Source organism: Rhinolophus ferrumequinum, chromosome 3, assembly GCF_004115265.2.
Source record: "Rhinolophus ferrumequinum isolate MPI-CBG mRhiFer1 chromosome 3, mRhiFer1_v1.p, whole genome shotgun sequence".
In the NCBI taxonomy this organism is placed as follows: Eukaryota; Metazoa; Chordata; class Mammalia; order Chiroptera; family Rhinolophidae; genus Rhinolophus; species Rhinolophus ferrumequinum.
Window position 1 is genome coordinate 5,027,474 of NC_046286.1, and position 18,870 is coordinate 5,046,343.

The 18,870-nt window shown below is 43.3% G+C and overlaps 1 protein-coding gene across 7 annotated transcripts in view; it reads left to right on the plus strand.

The window, feature by feature from the left end:
• ANKS1A (ankyrin repeat and sterile alpha motif domain containing 1A) overlaps nt 1-18,870 on the plus strand; it is a 169,913-nt gene that overhangs the window by 29,365 nt on the left and 121,678 nt on the right. The window contains exon 1 of one of the 7 annotated variants that reach the window (XM_033102808.1): nt 2,458-2,520. The exons of the other annotated variants lie outside the window; for them this stretch is intronic. Coding sequence (XP_032958699.1) covers nt 2,471-2,520 — 50 coding nt within the window. The 5' untranslated portion in view covers nt 2,458-2,470. Of the gene's footprint in view, nt 1-2,457; nt 2,521-18,870 lie in introns of those variants that run through there. 7 annotated transcript variants of the gene reach the window in all.

Consider the following 18,870-nt stretch of genomic DNA (forward strand, 5'->3'; position numbering starts at 1 on the left):
TTTCTCAGAAACCTTGACTGCCTTCGCAGCAGACTCTTGATTTCTTTCCTAGCCTCTGTAAATGATTTTTTTTTTAAATAAAACCTATTTGTTTTAGGCCTTCCATAAACCATCTTTAGTACATTTTTCTCCCCCTAGTTTCTGCTCATAGAATGTCTTTCCTGAAATCCTGTATGACAAATGACATCAAGGGTGCTGGGAAAGGAAGTCTGGTTGGTCCCTGGCTGTGACCAGATAATGAGCGTGAACTTGGGCCTTGGCGGAAGGGCCTTCCCTCCGTGTGTGATGGAAGGGTAAGCTGGTGGGCCCAGGGGTGACTCAGTAGGAAACTTAGAACTTTCTAGAAAGATAGTTGCGAGACCATGAAGGAGGCCTAAATGACAAGAGATGGAGGAAGAGCCTTCTTGCCAAGAATTAGATAAGCTTATTCAGGGTGATTTTTATCGATAGAATTTTGGGAGAAAAATAAAAACATCCAAAAAAAAAATCATTGTTAAAAAAAAAAAAGAATTCTGAGGAACAATGTATGTGGCTTGGGAAACGGGGGAAAGTAATTTCAGCTTGAAACTGAGTGTGTGGGTACTCTGGGATTCAGAGTTGAGCTTTCTTTAGTTTCTTTAGAGCAGTGAGTGTCAACCAGGGGTGGTCCTCCCTGCCCCTGACATTGGCAATTTGTTGTCACAGCTTGGAGGCCCGGGGGTGGTGCTGCTGGTATCTCGTGGGTACAGACCAGGGACGCTAGAAACATGCAGTACACAGCAGCCTCCCACAACCAAGAACTGTCTGATCAAAATGTCAGTAGTGCTCAAGTTGAGAAACCCTGCTTTGGAGAGACTCTTGAGGGATTGTCATCAGGAGTGGATTAGAATTAGTAAGTAAAACCAGAGGAAACGAGAAAGGATCAGATCTTGTTATATGTGTTAATGTGCCCTAGGTTAACGTGAAGAAAAACTGTGACTCAGGTTGTATTTGTGTAGTTCTTTCTGGTAGGGTTTATATTTTCTAAGGATCACACCTTGTAGTAAAGAAGCGTTGCCATTCTAGCCGCTGGTGTGCTGTCCTGCAGAGGACCCAGGTAGGGGTGCCCACCTGTGAGAGGGGCAGGTCAGTCTGGAGCCTTGGACTGTCCGGGCACCCCCCTTCTCTGGGTAGTGGCAGCATGGGAAACTTACCTGTGGTAGTTGGGCAACCTCTGAGGGCCGTGGACTCCCTTGACCATCCATGCCTTTGATTGGATGTACTTAAGGGAGAAAGACAATCCTTCAGAAGCTTCTAGACTCCTGAGTGTATAGTGTTCCCAGCCTCTTAGAGCCTTGCCTCTTGGAGCTGATGATATTAGAGATAAATGATTTCTGTCCTGAGACTTACTGAATGGGGATGGGGGAGGGGGTTGATGAAAACGAAGACCCTTCCTCTGAGGAGACAGCATCACTTTGTTCCAAATTTCCAAAATGGAAAAAGTAATTTCAAAAATGGAACCTTTTGAATTGTTCTGTGACCCCTTCTAATTTGTGTCGTGCAGCTTATTTGAATTCCTTAAAACAAGTATTTCTCACTATAGGATTCCAGCCCCCAAGGTTGTGGACTTTGAGGTGCAAAGTGTGCTCGGTCCCAGCACTTGGGGAAGATTTTACCCTGGAGCATGCGCGTCAGCCCGGTGTTGGTTTACAGGGAGCTCCGGCTCACTCACGGCTTGTTTCCCTGGTGCCCCAGCCCCCCTTGAGGAGAAGAGTTTGTGTTCGAGCTGCCGCTAGGCACTGGAACCGGTTCCGGGTTGGGGGCTGGACCTTGTGTCCTTGTCAACAGTTGGAGCGTATTGGCCAGTGTGCAGCTTTGGGGTGGGCGGTGGGGGACACAGGCATGGGCCCTGCTACTGAGTAACGTAATCACGGTGCAGTAGGAGTAATTACAGACTCACAATTACTATATAGTGGTTTAGAGAGTGGGCGCTGGCACCAGCTCAAAGCCTGGCTCCAAGGCTTCCTGCTGCGGATCCTGCGGCCGGTTAGCCCGTCTGTGCCTCAGTTTGTCCATTTGTAAAGTGAGAATAATTCTGGCAAGCTGTTAAAAGGATCCAATGAACGTAGAGCATTTGGAATGGTGCCTGGCAGATACTAAGTACTCAATAATGTTGCTCTTCTATAAAACGATGTGCAGATTAAGTACTGAAGGAATTGAGAGGAGGAGGAGGTGAGTTGAGGAGATGTGGTCGGGAGAAGCTTTCTTGGTGGGGCTTGAAATGGGCTGAAGTCGGGCAGAGAGCCTTGATTGCAAGGGGAGCACTGCGTGGGGATGGCTGTGGGAGGTGCCAGGGGCTGGGTGTGTTCTAGAAGCTGTAAGGAAACTGACTGGGGTAATGGGAAATGGGATTGGGTGTGTGATTGGGGCATGCGAGGCGGGGGAGACTGATCGATTGTGACACTAACGATTTGTTTTTTTCAGAGGGGCGCTGGGGTTTCCGAGCTGTGGGATGACCGGGAACTGGCATTTGGAGCAGATGAGTCAGCTGTGGGCCACCAGGTGGGGGGAGGTGAGGAGAGTGACAGACCATCCAGGGGGCTGCTCTGACCGCCACCTCACTGGGGTGTGCACTGTGTGCTAGCCATGGGGATAGAGGCAGGGGACGTGTAGGTAGTTTTGAAATAGTACTGTAACATACAGGATTTGATGACTGATGGAGACCCTTGGGAGACAGTGCCAGGTGACCATCTGCCGTCCGTGTAGTGCTTGTGCAAGAACCGGGTCAGGGGAGAGGGGGAGGAGGAGAGGGTTAGGGGAAGTCATTGCCCCTTGCAGCCACGGCAGCCGACGGCAGCCCGTTTCCCAAACTGAGGTGTCTCCCTTGGGCTGCAGTTTGAATGCAGGAGCTGCATTCCAGTGCAAGGCTGGCATTTCCCCTGTTCTTTCATAGGACGTCCACCTCCACCTCCACCGGGCCTGCTTTATGCAGATTTGGCGCTTGCTTCCCTGTGGCTCCTCTTCAGCTGTACTGCCCATGTCCCAGCTCATCCTGAGCCACAGGCTTGTCAGAGCATCAGGTGGTAATTGGGCTTCAACCCAGTTTTCCGTAACGGAACCTCTGAACCTTGATGGAAGCTGTCTTCCCTTCCCTGTATTCACTGACCGCGAACTTCAGCTACTTGAAGTCTCTAAAGCCCTCCACTAGCATGGTCAGACGTGATTGCTTTTGAGATTGCAAAAGAAGAAACACAGTGGAGGAAGAGAGCAGCCTTTTAGAGCCCCAAGCATCACAGGAGCGTCTGAAAGGTCTCCGATTTTCATGCTTGGAATCACTCTGTCAAGAGCACTCTGTCACAGGGAGGCTGCAATGTACCATCTGGTAGAGCCCTGGGCTCCCCTGGCCAGGGCTGTGGCCCAAAAGCCCAGATGAAAGCATTTTCACAGCAGGGTGGATTGTGCTAAGGACCTTATCCATGTTTGCTTTGTTTCAGTTCTCCTCCCCCCCTTTCTTTTTCTTGCTCACTGCTTTGTGTCAGACACTGTTCTAATACTTTCTAAGTATGGCCTTGTTTATAATCGCCACAATAATTGGTACAGTTGTTATCCTGTTTTACAGATGAGGAAACTGAGGCACAGCATGGTTAAGCAGCTTGCCCAGAGTTGTACACTGAGTATTGTGGCTTGGGATTGGAGTCCTGGCAGGTGGGCTCCCGGGCCCCTGCCCTTAACCACCTGGTTTCCCAGTCTCCCTTCAGTTAGCTGGAGCCACCATTTTTAAGATGGCATCTTCCGTTCCCTCTTTTTAGTTCTACTGAAGAATTTGTTTTAGGAATGTCACATGGTAACATAAGAGGGAGCAGATGCTTTTTTGAGTCCTATAGACTGGGTTTGAATACTGGCTGTGCCCATTTATTAGCTGTGTGACCTTGAGCAAGTCACTTAACCTCTGAGCTTCAGTTTCTAAATCTGTGTAATGAAGGTAAGACTTGTCATGAAAAAGTAAGACTCTTTTTGTAAAGTGCCTAGAATTTAGTGGCAGTGAGGTTTGGGGCTAATTATTTAACTTCCTCTGTAAAATGAGGGTGATAATTCCTGTTTCCCAATGATCCTAAACTCTTCCAGTCTATTGGTATATTCATAGTTTTGTTTTTAGTATTGATCTGTACACCTTTCTTACTTATTGGGGAAGGGGTTTAGCAGGGGGTGGCAGATGCATGTTTCCTGGGCTGTGTTTGGAGGGTCAACAACACAAGGAGATAAAGCACAGGAAAGGAATGGTTAGAGGTGGGAGGTGAACGGATGGTCCCCAGGGCGTTGCCTGCCCAGCAGGCTGTGGAGTCCCCAGAACCGGTTCAGACTGCAGCCCTGCCACACACTCTGTGACCTGGGTAGGTCCCTGTGTATAGGGGTGCCTGTGTTTACCACACAGAATTCCATCGGGGTTGGTGGAGGTGACCTGTGACCACCTCTGATTTCTCTCTCTTCCTCTCGCTTTCCTTCCCGTTCTTCTGCCTGAATCTGACAAAGCCCATTTCTCTGCCTTTGTACAATTTCCTCTCATGGAAATTAATCACAGTTTTGCAGACTTAGGAATGTTCTATCTCCTAAGAAGTATCATTTTGCCTCTGTCCCATGATCGTGGTCACAGATGTAGCCGAGGCCCCTCCCTCGTTGATAAGCTGCCATCAGAAATGACCTTCCTTCCTTACTTTCGCGGAAGGAAGGGTTTTATGCTTATCTCAGATGTAGTGTTTTAGTCTTACACTTTCATATCTTCTTAGCTTTGAGGATTCTCAGAAGAAAGTTTTATCTTTGTATCAAAGAGCCCCTGCCTCCTCCACTTCTGCTTTTTTTTACTCCCTACAAATAGCATAATGTCATGGAGCCACCACATCTGAAAAGGTATTTAATTCTTATAAAACCTGAGTGACTCAAAATGAGTAGCGCAGGGAACTGCTTTACCTTTTCTTCTCGCTAGTCTGGGGCCTGGGAAGAAGGCAGCCTGAGTCCTCTCCTCCACCCAGGGAAATTCCCTGTAATACACACACAGCCTAGGGAAAATCACACAGCACAGGGGTTGGCTCAGCAAAGAACACCGCTTTCTGGATGCACTCTTCCAGAGAGCTAAAGGGCAGGGAGAGAGGTGAGTGAGAAACAGACTAGCAGCAGATTCATACGTGTGTAACTGGCCCTTTCCGTTTTCAAAGTGTAGTGAGTATGTATTGCAGATACAAGGGAGAGTTGCCTTAAAACAATCCAGCTTCTGGAGAAGGGATGAGGGGGACTGGTAGAGGCTGAGGCCTCCAGCAGCCAGTCACATGACCCTGGGGGTCGTTCTAACACATTTTCAGGTTCAGAGGAGAGGCTGGAAGATCTGGCCTGGGATTCATCTGTGACATCAGTTCTAGCCTCAGCTCCACCGTACACAGTCGTTTCCCCCCTTTAGTCTTTCCCTATGTAAGATGAGGGCGTTGGTCTGGATGCTTCCTCAGGCCCCTTCTAGCTCCAACATCTCTGATTGCTAGCATTCTGCTTGTGTCTGAGACGCGATGGACAGTCATATGCCGTAATGCGTGCGTGTGTTATTGTCTTTACCCTGGTCATAACTACCAGTCAGATTCTGTGGGGTTTTTCTAAGCTTTTTGAGATCTATTTTACCTACTATAAAATTCACCGACTTCGAGTGTACGGTTTAGTAGTTTATACCGTAGTATAACCAGAGTTGTACAAACACCACCACAATCTAATTTTAGAACGTTTTCATCACCCCCCAAAGAAACCCCATACACGTTAGAATCCACTCCTCATTTTCCTTCAGTCTCCACAGACAACTAGTAATCTTTCTATCTCCATGGATTTGCCTATTCTGCACATTTCACATAAATGGAATTATGCAATATGTGGCTTCTTGTGACTGGATTCTTTTACTCTGCATGTTTTTAAGGTTTATCTATGTTGTACTAAGTACCAGCACTTCATTTTTTTAATTGCCAAATAATATTCCATTGTATGGGTATGCCACAGTTTGTTCATGTATTCATCAGTTCTTGAAAATTTAAATTGTTTCGGCTATTATGAATAATGCTTCTTTGAACACTCATGTACAAGTTTTTGTGGAGAGGTATGTCTTCAGTTTCTCTTGGAGTGAATTGCCGAGTTATATGGTAACTCTACCCTTTTTGAGTGCCTGCCAACTGTTTTCCAAAATGTCTGCACCGGTCTGCAATCCCACCAGCAGTGTATGAGGGTACCAATTTATCCACATCCTCGTTGACACTTGTTATTATCTATTTGACTTGAGCCATCCTCGTGGGTCCAAAGTGATTTTCGAGTTGCTTTCCCCTCATGGCTAATGATATTGAGCACCTTCATTTGCTTATTAGCCATTTGTCTGTCTTCTTTGGAGAGAGAGATTTTCAGATCCGTTGGCCATATTTGAATTGGGTCGTTTGTCTTTTTGTTGTTGAGTTAAAAAGTTGAGTTCCTTTTTGAAAGTTTTGTTTGGCAGTCTGGAATTTAAATTTATGTCACTGATCATTCCATCACGACTTTTGTAGACTAAATGTCATTGGCTAAATGGCTTCTTTGGAAGTCAGCTACTAGAAATGGAAGCTTAAAAAGATTTTAAATGCAGGATGGCAGAGGGGTCGTGCGTGGAGTGACCGGAAGAAGGCTGTTTTGGATTTATACATGGAAAAACAGTGTGAGTGTTCTGGAAGCAGCTGCTCTTCCTTCAAACACTCTACTTCCTTTGATATCATACTCGAGTTTCTTCCTACCCTTTTGTGGCTTTGACTGACATCTTCCAAAAGACTTTTCAGCGCTAATGTCTTTAAAAATACTCATGGATTAGATGGAAATTAATGCAATGAAACATTATTTTCACTTGAGGATACTGTGTGCTTTTTTAAACATGGCTGTCAATAGCTGCTATTTTATGGCCGTGATTCCAGAAGCCGTGTCCCTAGACTAAGCATACTGTAGTATTTGGGGGCTGACTTAGAGAGAGGGAGAAGAATGGAGGACACAACCAGAAAACTGTGTATGTCGGAGAGTTGAAAGTTGTTTCTTTTCTTTTTTGCTTTTACTCCCCTTACGAGTTGCAGCATTTCCCAGGGAGCTGACGAGGAAGGAAGACCTCGTGTCGATTCCAGGGTGCTCACAACGTGCGGTGAATTGGTTTTTTATTTACTGAAGTCTCTGGAGCTGGCCTAGAGCTGGACTCGCTTTAAATTATTTTGGCCTTCCTCAAGGACCCTGTCTAGTTATTGTCCCTTTTCTCATTTACATTTGCATATAGCTCGGGGGTCTGCCCTACACTGCCTCCCCTGGAAGAAGCTCATACAAGAAAAAAATCCTTTGCCTCTTGGTAAGTGTTGGAAACTGGGCTGCGCGACAAGTTGGCTCTGAACCAAGCTTCCCTTGCTCTTACACATGTGAAACCTGTTTCTTTTGGCGAAGGCATTGAAAGAAAAAAACGTGTCTACATCTCAGCTAAAACAGCCTTGTGTTATTCCCCTCGCTTTCCCCTACCGCTTTCTTCTAACCTTATCCTTTCTGCCTTTCTGCCTTCCATTTTTATTTTACAAGACTGCTGTGGATCACTTTTTCTAGCTATTCCAAACACCAGGCTGCTCAGGTTTCCTCTTTCATCTGTTTTTATTTCCCTTCATAGGGCAGTGGCCACGTGAGGCCATTCTCATTCACTCTAATAAGAAAATCTTTTGAGTTTGTCCTTTGGCTGTGCTTAGGAGATCTGACTCCATTTTCATGCTTCTCTGTGCAGGATGGGCTGGTTTATATTTTTTGATGCCCCATCTTTTGGATCAGAAGTGGGACGACCCTGGTGTTAGCATTAAAAACTGCTGAGGTTCGGTGTCTGGCCCAGTCGGCCTACCTTGTAACAGCTGAGGTTACTTAGGTGTATGGCCTGACCGTGGCCTGGTCGCCTGCCTACCTTGTGGGGCTTTGTTCTTTGTACTTGAATATGAGAAATGGAACTGCTTAAAATGTGCGGGCTCCTCTTTCTTGTAACTTTATCTCCTATCTTTAAACCAAATCCTGAAGGTGTAAACATTTTAAATTATTATTTTTGGGTAAAAGCTCTACTGGGTAAAATACACACCAGCATCTTAATATTAAAAGTGTCACTTGCTAAATATCTCTGCCCACCAGCTGTGTAAGAATCTTGGAAGAAAGAAGGTGCAAGTTACTATTTACAATCCCTCCTCTCCCCCTGCCTTTCGCCTGTGGTGATGGGATTAGCATGTCCCTAACCACAGGTAAGAGCTTCAGGAATTGGTTTTGCAGTGTGCAGTACCCCCTAATCTGTAGTGTGCTTTCAAAGAGCACACATCATGCCTGCCAACCCTTCCTTCCAGGGGCGGAAGTCAGGCCAGGGTGGCTGCTGCCATCGAGGCAGAGATTCTGCAGCGTGTAAGGTACTGGCTGTCTTTCCTCACAGCTGAGGGGTGCCTCTGAAGAGCCCCTCTTGCCTCTGCAGCGGATAGGTACCCAGGTCGTGACTGCCCGTGGGAGCCTGGGAAGGCCTCCAGCGGTGGTGGCTCAGGATGTAGTGTTGAGGTCGTCACCTTGACCTTCAGTTCTCTGTGTTCTCTCCAGGCCGAGGGAAAACTGTTCACATCCCCCTTCAACTGTTCATTTGCTTCCACTGCCAGGCCTTTTCCAAGACTCTCCCAGGGCCGAGAACGTGTTTGCTTCAAAGCACTGCCATGATTTCAAACCAGCCCTCGGTTTCTGGTTCCTGTAAGAAGTCTCTGACACAGGGTATGGAGGTGAGAGCTTATGCAGGTGTTCAGTTCCCTCACTTTGCACCCCATCCCCGGTGTGCATAGGACTCGTGTCCTCATTGCTGTCAGTGAGTTTGAAATGGATCCCTCCTGACACCTAAAATGGCTTGGGAGCCACACTTTTATAAGAAACTACTCTTGTTTGAAAAACAAAGCATAAGACTGATACATAGCTTCATTTATTCATAAGACAGTTATCCAATACCTACTATGTGCAAGGCACTGTGCTGGAAACCAAGCAGGTTTCACAGAGACAGACTGTGATCTCACGTGTCTTAGAGTCTAGGAGGGCACATGCATACACGTCGCATACATACGTATGTATACATGCATCTGGATACTGAAATAGCACACCACTTTCTACCTGTTATTAAATAGTGTAAACAGGGAAAGTACAATGGAAGTTCAGAGGAGAGAAGAGAGTCTTTCTGGACACATCCTACTGAAAGGCAGTCAGTGGTCGTAGCTTTGGGCTCTGGAGTCAGAGTACCTGGTTTCAGATCCTAGCTTAGTCTTCCTGTTGTAGGCCCCTTGGACAAGTGATTTTATTTCTCTAAGACTCAGTTTCTTCGTCTGGTGTACAGGGATAGTAAGTACTTATGTCACAGGGTCGTTGTGAAGATTAAACACTATAATTTAGGTGAAGCCTTAGCAGATTACCTGACGCACAGTAGGCCTTGCTGTGTGAATGCAGGACCAGAGAAGCCATGATGGGTGGTAGCCTTTGAAGGAGGAGACCAGGCCTGGGGTCAGGGAAGCGAGGCGGGTGGGGAAGGCATCGAAGCGGAAGACGCTGTGCATATTTGGAGAAAAACTAATTTGCTCAGTCGGTGGATATAAAGTAGGAAAGAAGAAAACGAGACTGGGAAAAAGAAGCTGTGGCTGGATCACACAAGTCTTCCGTCCGTCACTTAGCCATTTTGACTTCATTTGGAAGGCTGCGAGGCACCCGCGGAGGTTTTGGAGCGAGCTAATAATGGTTAGAGTCGGGCTCTAGGAAAAGGGATCTGGCAAGTCATTATGTTGTCTGTAGTGGGAAGAGTTACTAGGACGAAGATCTAGGATCTGAGCTGTCAGTTACCTCGGGGCCGCCACTCTTACAACCTGCTGCCGTATATATTGTGGACACTTTTCTTTTGTCATTGAATTTTCTAGTACATCATCATTTTACGTGATAGTTTTATGTCCTTTCCCATTCAACCCACACCTCCCTCTGCAGGGACCTCTTCCACTTAAGGCACCTATTGACTGACCTCTTCTTCCCTCCATGGAAGCTAGGAAGGCTCTGATACCATTTATTCATAATTAAATAAAACATCGTTGTAGTAAATGCATTACTTCTCAACCATTTGAAAGCACATTTTAAGCCATTTATTTCTAATTGCCGGTTAAAAGGCTTCTTTTTTTCTTAGAAGAATTTCAGGCATCAAGGAAATGGGGAACTATCCTTTTAGGCCTACTCAACTGGCTTTAAAAAATCCAATCTTATTTAGACTTTTTTAGGGTTAGGGGGCAGGGGAGGTCTCCAGTCCTCTCCCTTGAGGAATGGGGTGGAATTGCTTTGTGGAAAAGGCCCCGTCCTGCCCTAGCGCACATCATCCTGTTCCTCGTGTCTGTGGACGTCTGCCCTGCAGTGGACAAAGGTCTGTCACGTGCCTCGTGGCCACGCGTGTGCCGTGCACGTAACAGAACGTCCTCATTCTTCTGCCCTCCCCCCACCCAGCCCCGAAGTGTATTTCCGCCACACTGGAATTTTTATTTTGTACTTAGTTTGATTTGTTTTTGACTTCTGGGATCCCCCCGTGGTTTCTACATTGTTGTTTTTTAGTGGGTTCTTACCCCTCCCCTCCCAGTTTGGAAGAGTCTCAGGAACAAGTGTGTCTTTGAAGCTTACAAGTAGTTACAATGTTAAGAGTGTTCACTAGTTGTCCTGAGAATTAGGAATTTGTGTTCTAAAAACATTTGATTGTCGATTATAGAAGGACTTAGTGTACTGACTTCAGGTTCTTCGGGAGGTATCTTTAGTGAGGTGTAAGGGAGCCAATGAAAGAATACCTCTTCTTTAGTTGTTTCTGAAACAATTGAAAAGAGAGTGAAATACACATAAACAGGTGGAGGTAGAAATATTACCTTTATTACCAGTAAAGGTGATTGACAGTTGTGGCCTTGATCTGCAGCCAGGTGAGCTCCCTAACTTGAAAACCTGTAGTAGAGAAACTCGCAGAGCCCTTCCCCTCAGGGCAGAAACTTTATCTCTTGGGTTGGAAGATCAGACTGCATGCCTCCTACAGACCCAGAATGGGAGTCTCTTCAGCAGCTTTCCTAGAGAGATTTCACAAGGCTTCTCAACACACTTACTTAATTTGATCCTGTGTGTTTCATCACGTTTGTGGAATTTATTTGCAGATCTTTTTTTTTTTTTTAAAGATTTTATTGGGCAAGGGGAACAGGACATTATTGAGTACTTCCAGGACTTTTTTCCAAGTCAACTTGTTGTCCTTTCAGTCTTAGTTGTGGAGGGCGCAGCTCAGCTCCAGGCCAGTTGCTGTTGCTAGTTGCAGGGGGCGTAGCCCACCATCCCTTGCAGGAGTTGAACCGGCAACCTTGTGGTTGAGAGCCCACTGGCCCATGTGGGAATCGAACCGTCAGCTTTCGGAGTTAGGAGCACGGAGCTCCAACTGCCTGAGCCACTGGGCCGGCCCTATTTGCAGATCTTGTTGCTTCAGTGGACAGCTAGTTTTCAGTATGCATCGATAAATATTTTTATCATCATTCGTCTTAGCAATATTCTTATATGCACTACGGTGAAATATTTAGTTGCCTTCTGCTATTTGCTTTCAAGTAATTAGAAATAAAAAGTATTTGGGAATGTGTTAAGGACAATTAATGCTGTTTCATTTATTCACATGGTTTTTCCGTACTGCTTAGAAGAAATATCTGAAAAGTAGATGATGGTGGCAAAACCAGCCACAGAAAGCCTGAAGAATCAGGACCATTTTCTGTTTCTGTGGTCTTTTTGCATTTTGCTCCTTTCTCTAAGAAGTGGGACTGCTTGCTGCTCCCAGCCCTATGGGCAGTGCCTGAGGCCACGAGAGCAGGCTTTGCAGGAAGTGCTGTGGGTACCCAGAACGAGTCTCACTTATCTTGGTCCTGGGTAGATGGCCGCTGATGCTCTCATTTCCAGACGTGACCTCTCGGGCACTATTCACTTGTCTTTTGAGACAAGAATACTCGCAAGATAAGCAGCAATGTGGGGTTAAGAACAGAGTGTGTTTTGCACTGTTTGCTGAGTACTCTATGTCTCTAAAGTTGAGATTCCACAGAGTGAGCTCTGGAAAACAACTGCCCGTAAATTTGGAAGATAATGAAAAGATTAATTGTACATTCCTCATCCACTGAGCACTCTGAGTTGACCGATGTAGGTAGTTCACTGACCTGAAGACGGATCCGGGAAAGCTGGGCTGTGCTGTTTCACATTGTTTGTCTTGAAAAATGTAATCAAAGTGCTGAGTAGTCAGGGCAATATACTTGGTATGACCTTTCTCCTTGAGGCACCCACACATGAAGCACATGAGACTTTGCAGGAAAAAGGGAGATGAGAGATGATTTAATTTGTACCCCTCTATATAACTGAGAATTTTTTTTCCTGATGATTCTTAGTAGATAGTCTTTTCTGTATGTTTGATATAAAATTAAATATGCCAAGATTAGGAGTGCTATTGATTCTAACTTGTCGAAAACAAAAGTATCATTTAAAAAGTACTAAAAGGATATATTCTGACAATGAAAAAAGTCAATATAAAAATCTGTAGTGTCTCTTCTTACCTTCAATCCCTCCAGCAGTTTTATGCGTCTGTTTTCAGATTTTCCCCCCATGCTTTCACAAGTTCATTCCATTGTTTTGATGATGATATACAACCTACAACTTGTTTGTGCTTTTTTTCCAACCAAATGTATCACTGACATTAGTTAATTGAGGGAGTTTTTTAAAATCATGAATGAGTGTTGAGTCATCAAATATTTTACATATAATGAAAGGAACATACAGTTTTTCTTTAATCTGTTCATCGGTGCATCAGATTCTCTGACACTCCTGACGTTCCTCTTATTGCGGTAGTCTGTCCGTGAAACTGACAGCTGCTCATTCTTTAAAGACATTTCAGAGATACACAGAGCAGCAGTGTGTGACCTGGGCTGGGGACCCTGAGCGGGACGTGCTCTAAGTTGTGTTGGGAATGGGACTGGCCACACACTCTGTGCAGTCAGGGAATTGAATAGAGATCAGCACTTTAGTTGCTGTTCTGGGTGAAGTTGCGATGGTTAGAAGTGATATGTTATTAGAGGTTAATAATGTTAGCCGACAAAGTACTAGATTCTGCATAACATTGCCCTGGTTGTAACCTTGAGGAATTTGTGGACAGCAGGGTTTTAAGCTCTATGGCTCCCTTCGATTTTTGGAGTTTATTATGTTTCCTTGCCTTTCCTAGTCATTTGGAGGTAGCTTAGGAGTCAGCTGGAATTTCTCATACCCTCCCTCCAGTTAAAATATTTAGTGTCTTCTGAGCACTGGGCTGCACCTGGGCCACCTCTCATGTCTTGAAGGAACTAGATTCCAAGGGAAATTTTTCTCTCCTTTGCTAGTTCTCTCTAGAACAAGTGGTGACTCACTAGTACGAGACAGAATAACTGGAGGTTTGCTGTTAACAGTCATCACGAGTGGCTCGAGCTTGAATACTCTCTTGGGTTTGTGGTCCAGATCGGAGGTGAGTAGCGTAAGAGAGATGTGATTGATTAGTTAGTAGGAGGTAAGACAGAAGTTGAAACACTGAGGCTTCATGTTCCCGAGGAGTGGGTGGGTGGGTGATCTCTACCGTTTCTTTGATCTCCGTAATAAGTATTTTGTGTAATTGCACCCACTTCTCTGGGGCTAATCCCTCAGAGCCTGAGAACTGAGCCTGCAGGCAGCGGATTGAAAGTTAGGATCTTGGCTCGAACTGAAATTGTGCCACCCTTGGTGGCTCGTGCCTCTTTTCTTCCCATATTTGGGATTATAACTTGTACATTGTTATTTCTAGGGTTAGTTTTCATTTTTAGGGGGTGTGGGGTTTTCTAAGTAGATTTAGTTTTTTTAGAGCAGTTTTAGGTTTATAGAAAAATGGCTCAGAAAGTACTGAGTCCCCATGTACTCCTCGCCCTCACCCCCACAGGTTTCCTTCTCGTTAGCGGTTTGTATGTGTGGGATTAACAGCTTGACTGTGGTACATTTGTTGTCGTTGATGGACCAATATGAATGTGTTATTAACTGCAATTCTTTGTTGGACAGTTCTGGGTTTTGACAAATGCATAATGTTGTGTATTCACCAGTACAGTATCTTACAGGGTGGTTTCACTGACCTAAAAATGCCGTTTCATCTATTCATCCCTTCTCCACACTCCCTGACCCACTGATCTTTTTATTGTCTCGATAGTTTTGCCTTTACTGGAATGTCATATAGTTGGAATAAAAAATTAGGTAGCCTTCTCAGACTGGCTTCTTTCACTTAATAATATGCATTTCAGGTTCCACCATGGCTACTGTAGTTTGATAGCTGAATTTTTTGCTGAATAATACCCATTGTGTGGGTGTACCGGAGTCGATTTATCCACTCACCTGTTGAAGGGCATCTTGGTTGCTTCCAAGTTTTAGAAATTACAAATAAAGCTGCTATAGACGTTTGTGTGCAGGTTTTTGTGTGGACATAGATTTTTAGCTCATTCGGGTAAACCACTTAGAAGCGATGTTACTGGGTCATATGGTAGGGTCATATTTAGCTTTGTAAGAACTACAAAGCTAAGAACTACTACTACTGCCAAACTACCTTCCAAAGTGGCTGTTTCACTTCGCGTTCCCACCAGCAAAGAATGAGAATCTTGTTGCTCCACATCCTCCCTGTGGTGTCGTTTGATGGGTTTCAGCCGTTCTGATAGGTGTGTATTGGTATCTCATTGTGGTTTCAATTGCAATTCTCTAATGACACATGATGTTGAGCGTCCTTTCATGTGTTCGTTCGTCATCTATATATCTTCCTTGGTAAGAAGTCTCTTCAGATCTTTTGCCCATTTTTAAATTGGGTTGTTTGTTTTTTCTTTTTTTTTAGTTGAGGTATAATTGACATATAACATCATATTAGTTTCAGGTGTACAACGTATAATTCGATATTTGTACACATTGTGAAATGATCACCATGATAAGCCTAGTTAACATTTGTCACCATACATAGTTACAAAACATTTTTTTTCTTGTGATGAGAACTTTTAAGATCTACTCTTTTAGTAACTTTCAAATATGGAATACATATTAATTGTAGACATCACGCTGTACATTACATCCCCATGGCTTATTTATTTATAACTGGAAGTTTGTACCTTTTGACCCCCTTCACCCCTTCGCCTACCCTATGCCCTCTAGCCCCACCTCTGGCAACCACCAGTCTGTTCTCTGTATCTATGAGCTAGGTTTTTGTTTTTAAGATTCCACCTGTAAGTGAGGTCACACTGTATTTGTTTTTCTCTGTCCGACTTACTACTTAACATAATGACTTCCAGTTCCATCCATGGTGTCACAACTGGCAAGGTTTCTTTTTTTATATCTGAATGATATTTCATTGTGATATATCTATATCTGTCTCACATTTTTTTTATCCATTCATCCATCGATGGCCACTTGGGTCGTGTTAATTTCTTGGCTGTTGTAAATCATGCTTCATTGAACATGGGGTGCATATATCTTTTCGAGTTAGTGTTTTTATTTTCTTTGGATAAAAACCCAGAAGTGAGATTGCTGGATCATGTAGTTGTCCTACTTTTAATTTTTTGAGGAGCCTCTGTACTGTTTTTCATAGTGGGTGTACCAATTTACATTGGCACCAACAGTGCATAGGGTTCCCTTTTCTCCACATCCTCACCAACACTTATTTCTTGTTTTTTTCATAATAGCCATTCTGACGGGTGAGATGATATCTTATTGTGGTTTTGATTTGCATTTCCCTGATGATTAATGGTGTTGAGCATCTTTTCATGTATGTACTGACCATCTGTATGTCTTCTTTGGGAAAATGTTCATTCAGCTCTTCTGCCCATTTTTAAATCAGATTATTTGTTTTGCTATTGAGTTGTATAAGCTCTTATATATTTTGGATATTAGCCCCTTATCAGATATATGATTTGCAAATATTTTTTCCCATTCAGTAGGCTGCCTTTTTCATTTTGTTGATGGTTTTCTTTGCTGTGCAGAAGTTTTTTGGTTTGATGTAGTTCCACTTGGTTGTGTTTGCTTTTATTGTGTTTTGGTGTCATATCCAAAAAAATCATCGCCAAGACCAATGTCAAGGAGCTTACTGCTTATTCAAGTCTTTAATCCATTGTAAGTTGTTTTGTGTGGTGTAAGAGTGGTCCAGCTTCATTCTTTTGCATGTGGCTGCCCAGTTTTCCCAGCACCATTTATTGAAGACACTGTCCTTTCCCATTGTATATTCTTGGCTCTGTTGTCATAAATTTATTGACCATGTATGTGTGGGTTTATTTTTGGACTCTCTGTTCTATTTCATTGATCTATGTGTTTGTTTTTATGCCAATACCATACTATTTTGATTACTAGCTTTGTAATATAGTTTGAAATCAGGGAGTATGATTCCTTCAGCTTTGTTCTTTTTCTCATAAGATTGCTTTGGCTATTTGGAGTCTTTTGTGGTCCATCAAAATTTTAGAATTGTTTGTTCTATTTCTGTGAAGAATGCCATTGGAATTTTGATAGAATTGCATTGAATTTGTAGATTGCTTTGGATAATATGGACATTTTAACAATATTCTTTCAATCCATGAGCATGAAATAGCTTTCTATTTTTTTGTGCCTTCTTCAATTTATTTCATCAGTGTACAAGTATTTCATCTCCTTGGTTAAATTTATTCCTAGATATTTATTATTATTATTATTTATTTTAGCCAGTGCTATACATTTTTTTTTTAAAGATTTTTTGTTGTTGTTGTTGTTGGGGAAGGGGAACAGGACTTTATTGGCGAACAGTGTGTACTTCCAGGACTGTTTTTCCAAGTCAGGTTGTTGTCCTTTCAATCTTAGTTGTGGAGGGTGCTGTTCAGCTTCAAGTTGTTGTCCTTTCAGTCTTAGTTGTGGAGGGCGCAGCTCAGCTCCAGGTCCAGTTGCCATTGCTAGTTGCAGGGGGCTCAGCCCACCATCCCTTGCGGGAGTCGAACCGGCAACCTTGTGGTTGAGAGGACGCACTCCAGCCAACTGAGCCATCCGGGAGCTCAGCGGCAGCTCAGCTCAAGGTGCCTTGTTCAATCTTAGTTGCAGGGGGCACAGTCCACCATCCCCTGTGGGAGTCGAACCGGCAACCTTGTGGTTGAGAGCCCACTGGCCCATGTGGGAATCGAACCGGCAGCCTTCGGAGCTAGGAGCATGGAGCTCTAACCGCCTGAGCCACCGGGCCGGCCCCTGTTTTCTTATTGATGAATTACAAAAGTTATTTGTATGTTTTAGATACACATCCTTTATCAGATATGTGTTTTGCAAAGATTTTCTTCCAGTCTATGGCTTGTCTTTTAAAAGTGTTTTTCACAAAGCAAAAGTTTTTGATTTTAATGAAGTACAACTTACCAATTTTTTTCTTTTATGGGTCATGCTTTTGGTGTTATATCTATAGAGTCATTGTCAAACCCAAGGTCACCTAGATTTTCTCCTATGTTATCTTCTAGAAGTCTTATCATTTTGCATTTTATATTTAGGCCCATAATCCATTTTAAGTTGATTTCTGTGAAAGGCGTAAGGCCTATGTCTAGATTTTTTTTTTTTTGGCACGTACATGTCTAGTTATTGCAACAACATTTGTTGAAAAGGCTATCTTTTGTCCATTGAGTTACCTTTGTTCCTTTGTCAAAGATCAGTTGACTATATTTGTGTGGGTCTATTTCTGGGCTATTCTGTCCCATTGATCTATTTGACTTTTCTTTCACCAGCACAGAGATTTGATCACTCTAGCTTTATCATAAGTCTTGAAATCCAGTAGTATCAGTTCTCCAACTTTGTTCTTCTCCTTTAGTATTGTGTCAGCTATTCTGGGTCTTTTGTCTTTTCATATAAACTTCAGAATCACCTTGTTGACATCCACAAAATAACTTGCTGGGATTTTAATTGTGAAAGTTGAGAAGAATTGATTTCCTCCTATCCATGAACATGGACTACCTCTCCATTTACTTAGATCTTTGATTTCTTTTATCGGAGTTTTGTAGTTCTTCTCATATAGCTCTTATTCATATTTGTAAGATTTATACTAAAGTGCTTCATTTTGGGGTGCTAATTAATGTAAATGGTATTATGTTAATAATTTCAGACTCCAATTGTTTGTTTTGGTATATAGGAAAGCAATTGACTTTTGTAGTAACCGTGCTGTAATCACTTAGTTTCAGGAGGTTTTTGTTGATTCTTAGGGATTTTTCACATAGATAATCATATAATCTGTGAACAAAGACAGTTTTATTTCTTCCTTCCCAGTCTGAATACCTTTTACTTTATTGTCATTTGAATTAGCTAGGACTTCCAGTACGATGTTCAATAGGAGTGGTGAGAGGGGACATCCTTGTCTTGTTCCTGATCTTAGGGGGAAAGCACCTAGTTTCTCACCATTAAATGTTAGCTGTAGGTTTCTTTACAGATGGTTTTTATCAAGTCGAGAAAGTTACTCTCCATTGCTAGTTTTCTGAGAATTTTTGTCATAAATAGGCTTTGGATTTTGTTAAATGCTTTTTCTGTATATATTGGTAATGATCATGTGATTTTTCTTCTTTATCTTGTTGACTTGATGGATTACATTAATTTGTTTTGATACCTGGAATAAATCCCACTTGGTTGTGGTGTATATTTCTTTTTGTACATTGTTGTATTTGATTTGCTAGTCCTTGTTGAAGATTTTTGCACCTATGTCATGAGAGATTTTTGCACCTATGTCACAAGAGCTGTTATTTTCCCTTCTTGTAATGTTGTCAGTTAGTTTTGACATTAGGGTAATACTGATCTCATAGGATGAGTTACAAAGTGTTCCCACTA